This window comes from Antechinus flavipes, chromosome 3, assembly GCF_016432865.1.
Source record: "Antechinus flavipes isolate AdamAnt ecotype Samford, QLD, Australia chromosome 3, AdamAnt_v2, whole genome shotgun sequence".
Classification (NCBI taxonomy): domain Eukaryota; kingdom Metazoa; phylum Chordata; class Mammalia; order Dasyuromorphia; family Dasyuridae; genus Antechinus; species Antechinus flavipes.
The window spans coordinates 57,763,717-57,778,427 of record NC_067400.1 but is presented as its reverse complement, the minus strand read 5'-3'; the positions used below and the strand labels follow the sequence as shown (position 1 = coordinate 57,778,427).

The window sequence follows — 14,711 nt, the reverse complement described above, 5'->3', positions numbered from 1 at the left end:
CTCCAAAGCTGTGTGGTGCATGAAATTAGGCCTTGGTTCTTTTCTCATATCTAGTACTTGTTCTTTTGCTCTAGGTGAAGGAGATTAATCTGGAAGCTTTGAGTCTGTGAGTTTCAAAAGGTCAAGAGAATGAACTTTTTCAAATCTAGGAGATAGAATATGTACTGGGTTATTTTGCCAGCTCATCACTGATATTGCAACAAACAAGATATGACCTTTGGAAGTGACCTTGGGGATCCAATTCAACTGAAACAAGGACTCATCTGGCAATATTGCCTTATTTGGACATGAATTTGTTTGAACTAATATTATATAGGAATTGCTGAATTTGAGCCCAATCTTCCCAGATATTGAGATGGCATAGGTGAGAGAGAGAGAATGTTCCTAAGGTGATTAGTGGGAAATAATAAATTTATCTAAAGAAAGCTAATGTGATCATACAAAGAATTTACCCATCAACTTAGATTTTTGAAAAGACATCCAGAAAACTGGAAGCAGGAGTGGGTAGCCAAGGCTGAAAACAGAAGCATTATCTTATCCTATAAAAATAATGTCAGGAGTACTAAAATTTAGAATATACTAAGTTTGCTGAGAAAAGATAAGGATGAAGAAAATAGTTTTTTTTTTTTTTAAATAAGATAAACCCTTCCAGTCATATTTCAGCTATAGGCTTTATGTCATCAAAGATACAAAAGTAGAATTCAATGACAGTCAGGATTCAAAAAGATTTGGTATACTAGAACATGGGACCAAATAAAATGAGCTGAAATTTAATAGGGGTAAATGTCAAAGCTTACCTAATTTCAAAAAACATAAAAAACCATAGAGGAAGTATTTAGATAGCAGTTTGAAAAAGATCTGGGTTTTTTTTTTTAATGGATTTCAACTCAGTAGTTAAGTGTAATGAAATCTTAGTTTCCATGAAAAGGCATTGCACCTAAGTTAATAGGAGTTCTGATTTTGTCTTGCATGGTCAGACAACATTGGATATATTGTGTTTTATTCTGGCTGCCATATTTTTGAAAGGCTATTGATAATCTAGGATATGGCCAAAGGAGAGTAATTAATCAGAGAAAGGACTTGAATTTATACAATGGAAGGATTGAAACAACTGGAAATCACCTGGAAAAAGTAATACTTAGGTAAGAATGACAATTGTTTTTAAGTACTTGAAAGGCTGACATGAGAGAATGATTAGAATTAGTCTCAGAGGGAAGAAACATGAGTAGTGAGAGTGGCAAAAAGACAAATTTAGCCTTTATAGAATGAAGGAACAACTTTCTACCAACTGGAGCTATCCACAAATGAAAAGGGCTGCCCCAGAACATGGTGGTTCACCACTGCTGAAAGTTTTTAGGAGAAGTCTGGATGAACATATATATATATATATATATATATATATATATATATATATTAAAGAAGGGATTCTCTATTAGATGTGGGTTGAATGATGGTTACTGAGATCTGCTCCAAATCTGAGATTCTGTCATTCTGTAATTACCTAGATATTAAAAATCTTTTCATATAATTATTAATTAAATTTGTTATTCACATGTTGGAGAAGGGAAAATGTGAGACTCCTAGTAGAATATTAAAGTTGAAAGTCACTGTGAAGATGACTCAACCCAATCTTCTTGTTTTTAAGATGAGGAAACAGTCCCCAGATTTGAAGGATCTAGCTCATGGCAATACAACTTGCTATGGTTAGGACTAGAACCCAGTTCTCTTGAATTTCTGCTAACCCTTCTTTTTAGTCTATTTGCTAAGCTTTTTATGTACTCTCAGTGTATTTTCACATCTTTGAATCACATTTGCTACAGCAGTTTAAAAGTTTTTTTTCTTCAGAAAATGTGTTTTCATTTCCCAGAAGCTCATGGGAATCACTCAGATTTCATTCCTGTGTCCAATCCCTCAAGCATGTGAATAATATAATGAGATGTTAATTCATCAACCTGCAAATGCTGTGAAATCCTTCTGCAGCAAAACATTTGGGGACTGGAGACTAACACTTTGAAAATAATTACTCTCTTCAGTTGAACATGATTGAATGTCTCTGTACACACAGAAAGATGTTAGCTGCCACACTGCCTCTTTCAAGATCTAAAAACCCTACCAGAAATATGCTTGGTTTGACCCTCCTTATGTCATTTTCCAAATGAACAGGAAAATAAATTACTCAAAGTATGTAAATGTTGTGACAGGGAAATTGTGCATGTAGTCAATAGGCCTTTATTGCTAAGATCAAGGTTATCAAAGTGAAGATAAATATTATAATTTGCTAGCTAGATAATTGGAGTTCAGAAATCTGGCAGCAGATGGGGGAATGGAAAGGTCCCTATAGAGAGAAATGAATGAATAAACATAGGTTCTGTGGTCTAAGAACCCGATTTAGTGTTTGGTTCTAGCTTAATATCTGTGTGGGTAAATTTAATCAGATGATATTTAGAATTAGGTCATTGATTGGACTTTCAGTTTTTCTACTTACAAATATCTTTCATTGTTCCTCATAAAGAGAATTTGAGACTTTATTAATTCTATCAAGATTCTTTGGAGAAAGATTTATGGGTAGAAAATAGTGAAGCTATAACCTCAAAATCTGATCAATCTTGGTTAATCTCAGTTTTATAAATAATTTTTTGGGTTAATATTCTCAGGGCATTAGCAAAAGGAAGGCAAAAAGTTGGGCTATGTCCAATAATAGGGAAGGATTAAAAAAGCTCTCCCACCAAAAATTGGAATATATAACTGTAACCACGTATGTATGTTACCAATTCCTTTTGTTAGGACAAAAGACCATTGTTTAGACCTCGTTTTGTGTGAATAACTAAAATGTGTTAATTCTCTGTCTTGGACTCTTACATTGGCATTGTATAATATATGGAAATCAGTCCTTATCTTCCCACCCCCAACAACACACACTTTGTGACACATTCTGGACAAGACCTGTAGGTGTGACTGCTAATCATACTTTAAGAAGTATTTCCTTGGATGGTACTAGAAGTCCTGTGACAAGGAGTTAAAGATACTTTGGTGAGCAGCAAGCCTCTGAACTGACTAGGATAGGCTAGTGGAGCTAAATGGCTTCTAAGGTAATTCCACTTTACCTCTATGTGCCCATTACCTTGCTATCTCCACCAAGAGCCAAGACCTGATCCATGTTACTCACCGGTCCAAACCCAACTACTAGTGCCTCCTCACTTAAAATTACCTAATTTATTTTGTATCTACTCATATGTGCTGTCTCCCTTGATAGAACATAAACTCCAAGAGAGCAGGTACTTTTCCTCTCCTTTCTTCTCTCCTTCCTTCCTCCCTCCCTCCCTTTTTTCCTCCCTTCCCTTTCCTTCTTCCTTCCCTTCCCTTCCTTTCATTTCTTTTCCTTTTGTATTTTCATATTTAGCCCAATGCCTTCCCCCTCCTTTCCTTCCTTCCTCCCCTTTTCCTTCCCTCCTTCCCTCCTTCCTCCCTTTCCTTCCTCCTTTCCTTTCCTTTCCTTTTGTATTTTCATATTTAGCACAGTGCCTAGCATATTATAGATATTTATGCTTAACAAATTATTTCTTAATTGATCATGAGCAGAAGGACACCCTAAGTTGACTTTTGGAGGAAGTTTGAAGCTGAGATGTGATTCCTTGTGCTTGCCTACACTAATTTAGGGGTTAATGATGGGTGGGGGCCAGCTAAGTTACTTTCTCTGAGTTTCAAATAAATCTTCTTTGGCCCTACCAAAGGCTCCCCCCACCCCCAGAAGAGCAAACAAAATGAAAAGTACGTGTATTTTATTTCTATTAACAAAACAAAAAAATATATACCACAATCATTTCATATCTCATTGCTTCTAAGAGCATATGTTACAATAAAATAACTCAACAAGCTCCAAAGATTAGTCTTTATCAACACTTTTGTACACATACACAAATATTTTAATATATTGATATCTCAAAGGTTATCCATATAATTTTAGTATTGTAATAAGTACGAACTAAAAAGTCTCTTTTGTTCAATTTTGTAAAAATGACATATTTTACACATCTTCTATTTACAACTGAAATATGCTTCAATGTTACAAAACACCCACATTGACCTTTAAAATATGTATACTAGGACTTGATATTAGATCTATTCTCACAGCAAACTCCGTGTTTGCTGATGAGCTCCACATCTATTGGAAATTTATAGCACATATCCAGCTTGGCTTCATAAACCTTGTTTAGTAACAAATAAAACAAAACAAAATAAAACCATAGGAAATGTGCAAATACTGATGTTGGCAAAATTCTCAAGCTAGCAATGTAAAAAATAATATATTAACACCATGAAAACTTAGAATAAATTAAAACCATCTTTCCCCCGTCAGTTTCAATGTAGCCCTCAGAATCGGCTCAAAGATTCTAAAATCCTCTAGAGTTAGAGGACTTCAGACTACGATTGCAGCTGGGATCAGACATCAGTATTGGGTGAAGATGAGGTTGTCTGTGGGGGGTTGCTTGTCCTATTAATGAGATGAGGATAAATTCGCTCCACTCCTTGCTTTGATGGGTCCTCCTTGCACATAATCTTTAAGAAAAACAGCAAGTCAAAAAAATCATGGTTAACATCTTGTGTATATTTAAAAATGAGAAATTGACATTGCTGAGATCTTAAAATATGCTTAACAAAGAACTCTTTATGACATCTTATGAAAGGCAATTCTTTGGATTTTGAATCTAAGCACAAATTCTAGTAATAAGAGCACAATATGAAGAAGGAACTTTATAACCAGCAGGTCCTTCAATCAAGGATGCGACACACATTATTAACATCATTGAGAATACCTGAATTTAATTTTCTGTAATTTCATACTGCCATGAAAGCTTACATTTCATTTATTCCAGTTTTCTGTGGTAAAAAAAGAAACAGCTGAAATTTCAATTAATTGTGGATACCCCTGGAAAAATAATAGCCAACCTTTTCCTCTCCTGAGTTTTGCCTTTTAAAAGTTTGAAATATAATTGAATCTTTTTCTAATGGGCCATATATGAATTGGATCTAGCAATATTAAGCCTAGTCAGTTATTATAAAAATAACTCCAAATATGTTTTCTTACTTACTGAAGAGATATTATGAGACTATTTTGAATTTCCTTCCAGTGTTGGAAATATCATTCCCTCTCCCTACTCTCTTTATTCCAGTTGTGTCTATTAGAGGTTAGATTTCAGCTCCCTTCAGCCATCCTGAAGTTGCTAAAGTGGGTGATGGCATATGACATGTTTATAGTATGTGGTTTTTGTTTTGATAATGGAAATATAAATGCACATCCTTTTCATTTCATTTATTTTTCAGGTTGGGGCCAAAGAAGCTTCAAAGGAAGCCCAGACTGATTATTTGAGAAGCAAAAAGACAAAATAGGGGAATGACTATTGGACTGGAGTCAGAGAGACCGGAGTTTACATCTTGGTTTTTGCCACTTGTTGGGTATGAAACCAAAGGCAAATTATTTCATATCTCTTGGCCTCAGTTTCCATTTCTGTAACCTTAAAATCTTGGATTAGAAGACTTCTAGATCTTTTCTAGTTCTAAATCCATAGTTTTATATCCACTTTATCTCTAGTTACATTTTCATGTGATATATAATGGCATATAAGTGCATACAGAAAAAGCACATAACTGTAATGTTCAAAGGAAACAAGGCCTATGATTTACCAAAAATTCTGTCTGAAAAAAAATGGCAGATGAATGGTGATGAATCACAATGGAAAAGAAGTGATCTGTTCCTTTATCTGGCCTCAAATAAATATCAATGGACACTGAACTATTTCTTTATTTAAAATAAACCTAAATGAATAAACCATATATCATGTTTTAACATATAGAATCATGGATGTTAGAGCTCAAGGAGGCATTATAACTTGTTTATTCTAATCTTATTTTACAAAATAAAGAAAGTGAAATTCAAAAAAGTAAATGATTTTTCCAAGGTCATCCAGTAGAAGATGAAGGCCTTGGTTTTCATTTACTAGCTATGGCCTTAAAATTCCTGATCCATTCTTGAGAATAGGAGCCATAGGATATGACATTAGTCTTTATCTTAACTGACAACATCTTCCAACAAGGAAATGAAATTGAGATTCAAGAAGTAGGATATTTGACCTTGAAATCTATTAAAGGTGGATTTTTTTTTGGTTATTTTTGGAAACACTGGAGAGTTCAGTCCTATTTGTAAATGTATTTATAGAGTGTCTTGAAACTTTAAGTCCCCTGGAAGGGACTTAGAGATCATTTAGTTCAATGTCTACGAAATGTGTCAATCTTCTTTATAGCACTCCTGAGAAGAGGCTATTTAACTTTTGTTTGAATACCTTCAGAGATGTGGAATTTATTACCTAATGATTCAATTCATTCCATTTTTGGGCAGCTACAATTATAAAGAATTTTTCCTTATAATAAAAAATTTCCCCAATTGCCTTCATCTATTTATCTTATCTGCCATGTTTGGCCACATATAATGAATTTAATCTGCTATTCAAATATTAGACTTTCAATTATTAGAGACAGATATAATGAAACCCTAAATATTCTCTTTTCTAGTTAAACACTCCTGATTCTTTCAACTTATCACATGACATTATTTTTTTTCTTTTTGGTCTTGTTATCATTCTAGATATACTCTAACATCACTATTGTTCTTAAATATGGTGTTTGGAACTGTCCAGGTATGGTGTGATGAAAGATAAGCACAGTAGACCTCCCTTAATTGGGACACAAAAGTTCTATGAAGTTGGCCTATGATCAAACTAGATTTTCCACTAGCCATGTTATAATGTTAACTTGTACTGTAGTAGCTATCAATTCAAATTCCTAGGTCTTTTTAAAATCACAAACTTCTACCTTTTCCATATTGAAGGTATTATTAAATAATTTTAAACAAATAATTAACATTAATTTATTTTGTTATGTATATGTAATATCAATTAAATTTAAAAATAAATAAATTTTTAAAAAAGTATAAAAGTATACATTTTTGTATATATGTGAAATGTCATCTTTATTATTTGGCCCATTGTTATAACCTTTTGAGACCATTTTGGAGCAGATTCTTCATCTAAAATAGCCTAAAGTTTTCTATATGATGGGAGAATTTGATAAACATGCATTTATGTCCTTATTCAAATCACTCTTAAAATTTTCTGACTATATATTGTACATCTTACTTTCTCTTATCTTCTCCACAAGGATACCCAAAAATTGTGAAATGATTTGCTAATATTTAGTTATACTATGTCTGTAGAAGTCCCCTGTTCTACCAGCCTAGTAACTTTAGGAAAAAATGGAATGAGATTAATCTGGAATGGATTATCGATTTTAAAAAAGAGTATTATATACTAATGCTAATATGTACTAATTTGACTCACATCACAGACAGAAGAGGCTTAAGACTAAGATAGAAATACTCTTGTGGTTGTATATGATTATACTAGAATTTGTGACAAATGGTATTTTTTCTCTCTCCCATATAATTTACTGTGTAGAGCTGGAATAAACAAGTAAGACTTATTTATTATTTATACTATTCACCAATGAACTTTCGGAGGTGAAACATGTGAGGGAAAAGAGTAAACTTAGCAAGAGACAGGAATGAAAAAGACAACAAAAGACATATAGACAAAAGAAAAGAAAAAAAAACATACCACTTTTGCTTACAGTATTGAGGGAAATGTTAGACATAGAAGAACAGAAGCTGTATAAACATGGACCATGACAGAGCTGTTAGGAAAGAAAAAAAATTATTTGTGCTTCAAATTTTATTTTTAAAGGCTACAAAGATGACTTGAAAACAGCATTATTTCTTTCTTCACCTTGGTCTATTATTAGGCTGATTTTTCTTACCCACAAAAGAAATGAAATATATATTGGGCCTTTTAGTATTCTGTTTTCTACTCTTAATTTTGTGCTGTATTATCCATTTCTAGGATTTTTAAATACTACCCATCCTTCACTTGTGCTAATTCCTTCCTTTCTCCTTTTTTTCTCCTTCCCTTCCTTTCCTTTGTCCCTTCCCCTTTTCCTTACTGTTTCCATTCTCTTTTCTCTTCCCTTTTCCCTTCCCCTAACAACTACATATTTATCTATGAAAAATATGTATATATAAATGAATATATATGCATAGTACTTATAGAAATAACTTTAAATAAATACTAAAATACAAATTTATGGTTCTACAAAATAGCATTTAAACTAGATGTTCTAAATGGATCTCTTCCTTGGACGCACAGTAACTGTTATTTTCCCCAAACCAATAAATCAGCAGTTCTGCTGATCAAAAAATTGATCACAATAAATAAGCCTTTTTTTCTAAGTTTTTAGTAATACCTCTATGAACATTGATCTGGCCTGGATAAAACAAGAGGACATGAATTTCTCAAAATTCACTGGTCCAAAATACTAAATATGGAAAAGTGTTCTATATGATCTATATTCACCATTTCCATTTTCAGTAGAAGGTATTTAGATTAATTCAACATACAGGACAAGCATGAAAGTTCTACCCATATCTCTAAGAACATGAATGAAGTACCCTTTACGAAAATTCTGTTCCCCTCATCCTTAGCAATCTTCCTCCAGCAGTCACTCATCCCACTAAACATGATATTAGTTTCTTTGTGTCCAGACTTATCATTATCATATATCAATTATCATTATTACAGATTTCAGACTATATCGAAGGCCTAGGAGACCATACCTGCTCCAGCAGTCACAGATTGTGCAGTCATCCAACTTATCACAGTATGAATGCTCTTAAGATCTGAGAGCATAACTTTAAAGAGAATAATACCCAGTCCTGAGACACTGAAATTTGATACAAGGTGTGAATTCCCTCAGAGTTGGTCTCCCCAGACCTTTAAATTCTGTTGCAATGCCAGATTTCCCAATATCAGTAGCCAGAGTTTTCACAGAATCCAAGCTGAGACAAATAGCTCCAGCTGTACCACCAGAAGCAAGATTACCAGTAAATTATCACCAAAATGGTGATTGTTTATCCCTTCCTCCCTCAAACTCTGGCTTATCCTTAACCTTAAAGGCAAAATTCAGGGCTTGGGTGGTAAATTAGCTGATGACATTTGCTAAGTCATCTTGCCAGAAGGGAAGCAAAACCCATTTCTTTGGTTTTCAGACTATAAAATTTATTATGCTTTTCTAATGCGTATTAGCTATAATTGGTTTACTTGCTTGCTGCCCCAGCAATACTAGTTTGACTCTTCTGAGAGAAGTTTTCAAAGTGATGGTGATTGTAGCTGTGATATCACTGGCCAAGAAGTCCTGAGATTGATTGCTTGCTCAATCATGGTGATAGAGGAGCAGCCAATAGGACAGGAATCCCAGCAGTAAACTGCTGTCTACACAGGAATGTCTACGCAGCCTTTTGCTACATACAGCTCAGACCAAAAAAGTAGATCCAGTTTAAATTACCCATTCTCTAGGAAACCTATATGATTTTAAAGAAGATAATTGAATACAACTTAAAACCATTTAGTACAGTTGCCTTCAAGGAACTGGGGTTCTCTCTCTCTCTTCTCTCCCTCTTCTCTCCCTCCCTCCCTCCCTTTCTCTCTCTCTCTCTCTCTCTCTCTCTCTCTCTTCTCTCTCTCTCTCTCTCTCTTCTCTCTCTCTCTCTCTCTCTCTCTCTCTCTCTCTCTCTCTCTCTCCCCCCTATGTATCTGTCCTTCTGTAGAGATACTTATCAAAATCTATTTGTAAGAGACAAAATTGTGAAAAAAAGCAGTTCGTTCTGCTTGAAGTAAATCTAGGGTGTTAGATTATGCAGGCAAGGACTGAGTTTGACCCTGATTCTGCTAGTATGGGTATTATTAAGTTAATAGGAATCTAGGCCTAAATCCTGTGTTCTTCATTTAATTTTCTAGATCAACAGTGTCAAACTCAGAAATGGGAGCCATTAGGCTATAGCCTTTCCATAAGGATATGGATAAATCCATAAGGATTCCTGTGGGTACCATATTGACTTAGAAAATGACAAATTAAAATTTCTGTTTCACTGTATTTTCTTTACATTTTGTTAAGCATTTCCCCCTTACATTTATTGTGGTTCATACTTCATAAGAGAATGTTGTAGGAGTGTGTTTGATACGTTGGATCACAGGTTCCTTAAGCATCAGACTTGGGATTCATTGCCTTTTTATCCTAGTATGGAGAAGCCAGGTGTATCAGGATGGAGAGGGTGGTAGCAACTAAGAGAGGTAGGAATATGGTTAGATATGCTCTGGGAATTTATCGTTTCTTTAGCTTGGTCAAGGAATGGCCATATTGTCCTCATGTATCATCCTTTCCCATTTGGAGTGCTTTTTTTGAGACAGTGGGTGTTGTATCCAGGGGAGAAAAGCAATTGTGTGTATATCTGATAGTTAACTTAGGGAACGACTGAATTATTTAGTAGAAAGGCGATCTCTCCAGCTTCTTACGCTGGGCTTAAAGTTAACCAGATCAGTCACTCCTCCAGATAAACTTCTGTGAAGTTTTTTGGCCTGGGATTTATAAAGAATAAAAGAAAACTCACTCACCTGCTCATTCATGATTGCAGAGAGTTCACTGAGCATGTCCTTGTAATGAGATTTCATTTCTTCCTGATATTCCAGCTGGTCTTCTTTAATGAGGCGCTCATTAACATCAAGGGCATGACCACATGCATCTGCAAATTGCCTTTGGTGAAAGAAGTAAGATTAAATATGATCTAAAAATGTGCTGATGGACAAAAGTGTTGTGCCTTCACTGAACATGAGCTGCCTTCTGTGAGGGCTTTTGTCTGGTCTTCCCTTATATATTCACACCATTCCTTAAGTCACATTTTATTGACCTTCTTTTTCCTCCCTCCCTCAAAAGAAAAGAGAAGATTCAGGAAATAAAAAATTTACCTGAAAATCTCCTTCAAAAGTTTCACTTGGTTGTCAGGATACTTTTTTGCATTTGTTTCTTCAAGGAAAGCTCGGGCATAAGCCATAGGACCTGCATTTACCTATTGGAAAGAGTGGTTTTAGGCTGTTGGAGATCAATCAATCAATCAATCAATAGGCATGTATTAAGGTCATTCTTTCATTGCAACATATCAAACTACTAATGATCCTTCATTGCCTAGCTCATGTACTACCTTTTCTGAAAAGCTTCATCTGACCTCTCCAGCACAGAGAGATTGATCACCCAGTTAATTGACAAGCATTTAGTCACTGCCTCTATGCTGGAGAGAGATACAAATATAATGAATGCAACACTACCTCACGTCAAGAGTTGACATTCTAATAGATGAGACACAACCCTATTTAAGTTTATATTAAATAAACATAAAGAGAATAAATACAAGTTATCTGGTGACATTTGCTAAGTCATCTTGCCAGAAGGGAAGCAAAACCCATTTCTTTGGTTTTCAGACTATAAAAAGTTAATTGGAGGGGAGAGGGCAATAGTAATAGAGTGAATCACTAAAGCCTTTATGTGGAAGTTGTTGCCTGATCTGTGTCTTGAAGGAAGAGAGGGATTCTGTGAGGTAGATCTAAAGAAGGAGTACATTCTGGACATGGAAGAGCCGATGCAGAGATGCAGAGAAGAGAAACTGAGTGCCATATATGAAGGACAGAGAATGTTAGCTTGGACAGTCTGTAGAGCAGTAAGGGAAGTTATTATATATGACTATTGAGATAAATTTTGTTATGTTAGCAGTAACAGAGTCACAGTAATCACAGAGAGTCACTGGAGTTTAATGACTAGGACATGGTCAGCTCTGCCCTTCAGGGAAATCACTGCAGTAACCAGGAGAGACTTGAAGCAAGTAAATCAATTAGGAGACTACAGCAAGAATCTAAGCAGGGTCTGAAGGCTTGATCGAAGATGATGACTGTTCAAATAGAGAAAAATGGTCATATATAAGAGATGTTATGGAGGGAGAAATGATATGATTTAGTGACTGATTGAATATGTGGGATGAAGGAGAAATAATATTGAGGTTATGAATCTAGGAGACTGGAAGTATATTGATGCTTTTAACAGAAATAGGAGATTTGGAAGATTGGTGAGTTTTTTGAGAAAGAATGAGCTCTGTTTTCAGCATATTGAGTTTGAGGTCTTTCTGGGATATCCATAATTAAATGTGTAATAGACATTTGGTGATACATTGCTGAAGCTCAGGGAAAACACCAGGGTTGGATATAGAGATCTTTGTGAGGCATCTTGCTGAGAGTATATGCATAGAAAAAGGGTCCAGGATAAAGCCTTGGGGAACATTCAGTGGTGAGGGCATGATACAAATGATGAACTCACAAAGGACACTGAGGAAGAACGTGGTAGGAGGACCACAAAAGAGTGTCAGGAAAGCCCAGAAAAGAAAAGCTATCCAGAAGGAAAGGTGGTCAGGAATATGAAATATAGCAGTACAATTGCTGAAAATTAAAAAAAAAATACTTAAATTTAGTAGTTAAGAGACTGTTGGTTACTTTTGAAAGAACAATTTCAATTGAGTTTACATTAAACATATTGTTTTGTGCTGTAGTAATTTGTATTAATCTCCAAAATTTGACTGTAAGTTATTGGAGATCAGTAACAGATCTAATATTTTCTGTATCTCTCATTTCCCCTTTCTTAGCTGACATATTTAGGAATTCCAAAACTAGTTTTTGAATGGACAAACTTTCAAGTATATACTTTCAAATCTGATAGCAAAAATAGTTAGAAAGGTCTGAATTGCTTATTCCTTTCAATTTATGAAGTATGGACCAAGGGCTTGAAAAGAATAAAAGCAGGAGGAGAAGAAACAAAAAAGAGGCTACAGGGTGGTTTCCATGCACTTACAATGTTTCAACAGGCTATGGATGCTTGTAATCATCAGATAATTAGTGACTTATCAGTTAGAGTTGGAAGTACTAATAAGTCAGTGAACACTTCAGAAACTTTTTTTCCCCATATCTGCAAGGATGTTAATTCCTGAGAACTATTTGGATTCAAATATAAAACACTGAAAAATAATGGGGCAAAATTTCTTTTCTCACTTACGTACTGAGGAGTTTCATTATAGAAAAATTGTGGGTAAAAAGTTTCCCCTCCAAATCTCATGCCAACATCCATCACAAATCAAGTTATAGAAGATTCACTTTGATGTTCCAAAATTAAGGAAGTGATGAATTCTCTCTCTTCAGACTTTTCTAGAATATCTTATTTGAACCTTTGCTTTGTCTCCATTACACTCTTTGCAATATGTTGTTTTTGTACATATCTTATTCCTCTTGGTAGAGTATAAGCTCCTTGAGGACAGGGACATTTTTATTTTTATATTTGTATTCCCAGTACCTAGCACAGTGCCTTGTACATCAAAGATATAGAATTTGCTGACCTGAACCAAAAAACTGAATTTTCAAGCATTTTCAAAAGTATTTAAAAACTTACATTTTCCTTATGATTTCAAAATTTACAGAAATTTCATATCTCCATATCAAACTGATAACTTGTATTGCCAGAGGCTAGCTCAGTTTTTGATGCCTACTTATTGACTGTTGGATGTACATCAAAATACATGCTAACATAATTTGAACAACAGATATTTTAGTTGCACTATAGAATAAGGGACACACATGTACCCATATGTGCATATTTATGTGTACCTATATGCATACATTTATATAAATCCCATGTATTTAATATGTTTGGGTATGTACTGAAATCAATTTGCAATTAACAAAAATTTTAGACTTTAGCCTATACTTTGCATTTTGGATTGAAAAAAGTTTCTGTTCTAACAGATTTTTATTTCAACTCTTTCGAGAGTATTTTCTTTTTTTAAAAAATAGGTTTTTTATTAATATCCCTTCTTTTTTATGTTGCCCACATTTTCCAATAGTTATCTCTTATAACAAATATTTTTTTAAAAAAATGGTTAAAAAAGGAGAACAAAGTCAGGAACAAGAGGGAAAAAAAGATTTTTCAAAGATAGATGCATGATCACCACACAGGCCAAGTCATAATTACCTTTACACTGACACTCCCTTGAAGTTTGAGCTGCAGTCTGATCATGTCTACCTCTTCCATTGTGCAAAGCTGATTAAGCTCAGAAACCTTCTTGGCCATCTCATCAATGGCGACCTCAATGGGGTTCAGTTCTGTGCTTGACTGGCTTATCACTTGAATTCTCTTCTTCACATAAGGAAACAGATGGCTTGCTGGACAAAGGAAATTCAAGGTGTTTAAAGGATCAGGGCAGTAGCAGGTAGAGGATGCTTCAACACTCTGCAATGCCTCTCATTCATTATACTTATCACTATCTGCCTTGTAGTCTAGTTATTCTAAGAATTGCAGAATTAGATTAGAAGATATCTAAATTAAAGCTGTATTTGAGGAGTAGTTAGACAACTTCTGCTTGCAATCCTCCAGTAAGGGGGTGGGGGACTAGTTACTTCTTGAACATTCTACTTTTGTGGAATTCAAATCAACAGGAAGCTTCCCAATATCAAATTGAAATTTGCTTGTTTGCAACATTCGTGCACTGTTCTTAATTTTCCTTATTTCACATAATAACAACTCTATAAATAAATACCTGAAAATAGTTCTAATATACCCCCCTCCCCAACACTTCTCTAGGCTAAATATTTCTAATTTCTTCAACCCAGTTGGGATGAAACTTTCATGTTTCAAAAATGGGATTTGAACCACATTCTCCTGATACTAAGACCAGCATTTTTTCT

General features: G+C 34.6%; 1 protein-coding gene across 1 annotated transcript in view; it reads right to left on the bottom strand.

The window, feature by feature from the left end:
* Window positions 1-3,762: 3,762 nt before the first annotated feature.
* The window catches only part of DOCK10 (dedicator of cytokinesis 10), a 212,379-nt gene continuing 201,430 nt past the window's right edge, over window positions 3,763-14,711 (bottom strand). The window contains exons 53-56 of the mRNA XM_051983445.1: window positions 13,999-14,189; window positions 10,905-11,005; window positions 10,554-10,692; window positions 3,763-4,557 (exon numbers count right to left, since the gene is read on the bottom strand). Coding sequence (XP_051839405.1) covers window positions 4,441-4,557; window positions 10,554-10,692; window positions 10,905-11,005; window positions 13,999-14,189 — 548 coding nt within the window. The 3' untranslated portion in view covers window positions 3,763-4,440. The remainder of the gene's footprint in view (window positions 4,558-10,553; window positions 10,693-10,904; window positions 11,006-13,998; window positions 14,190-14,711) is intronic.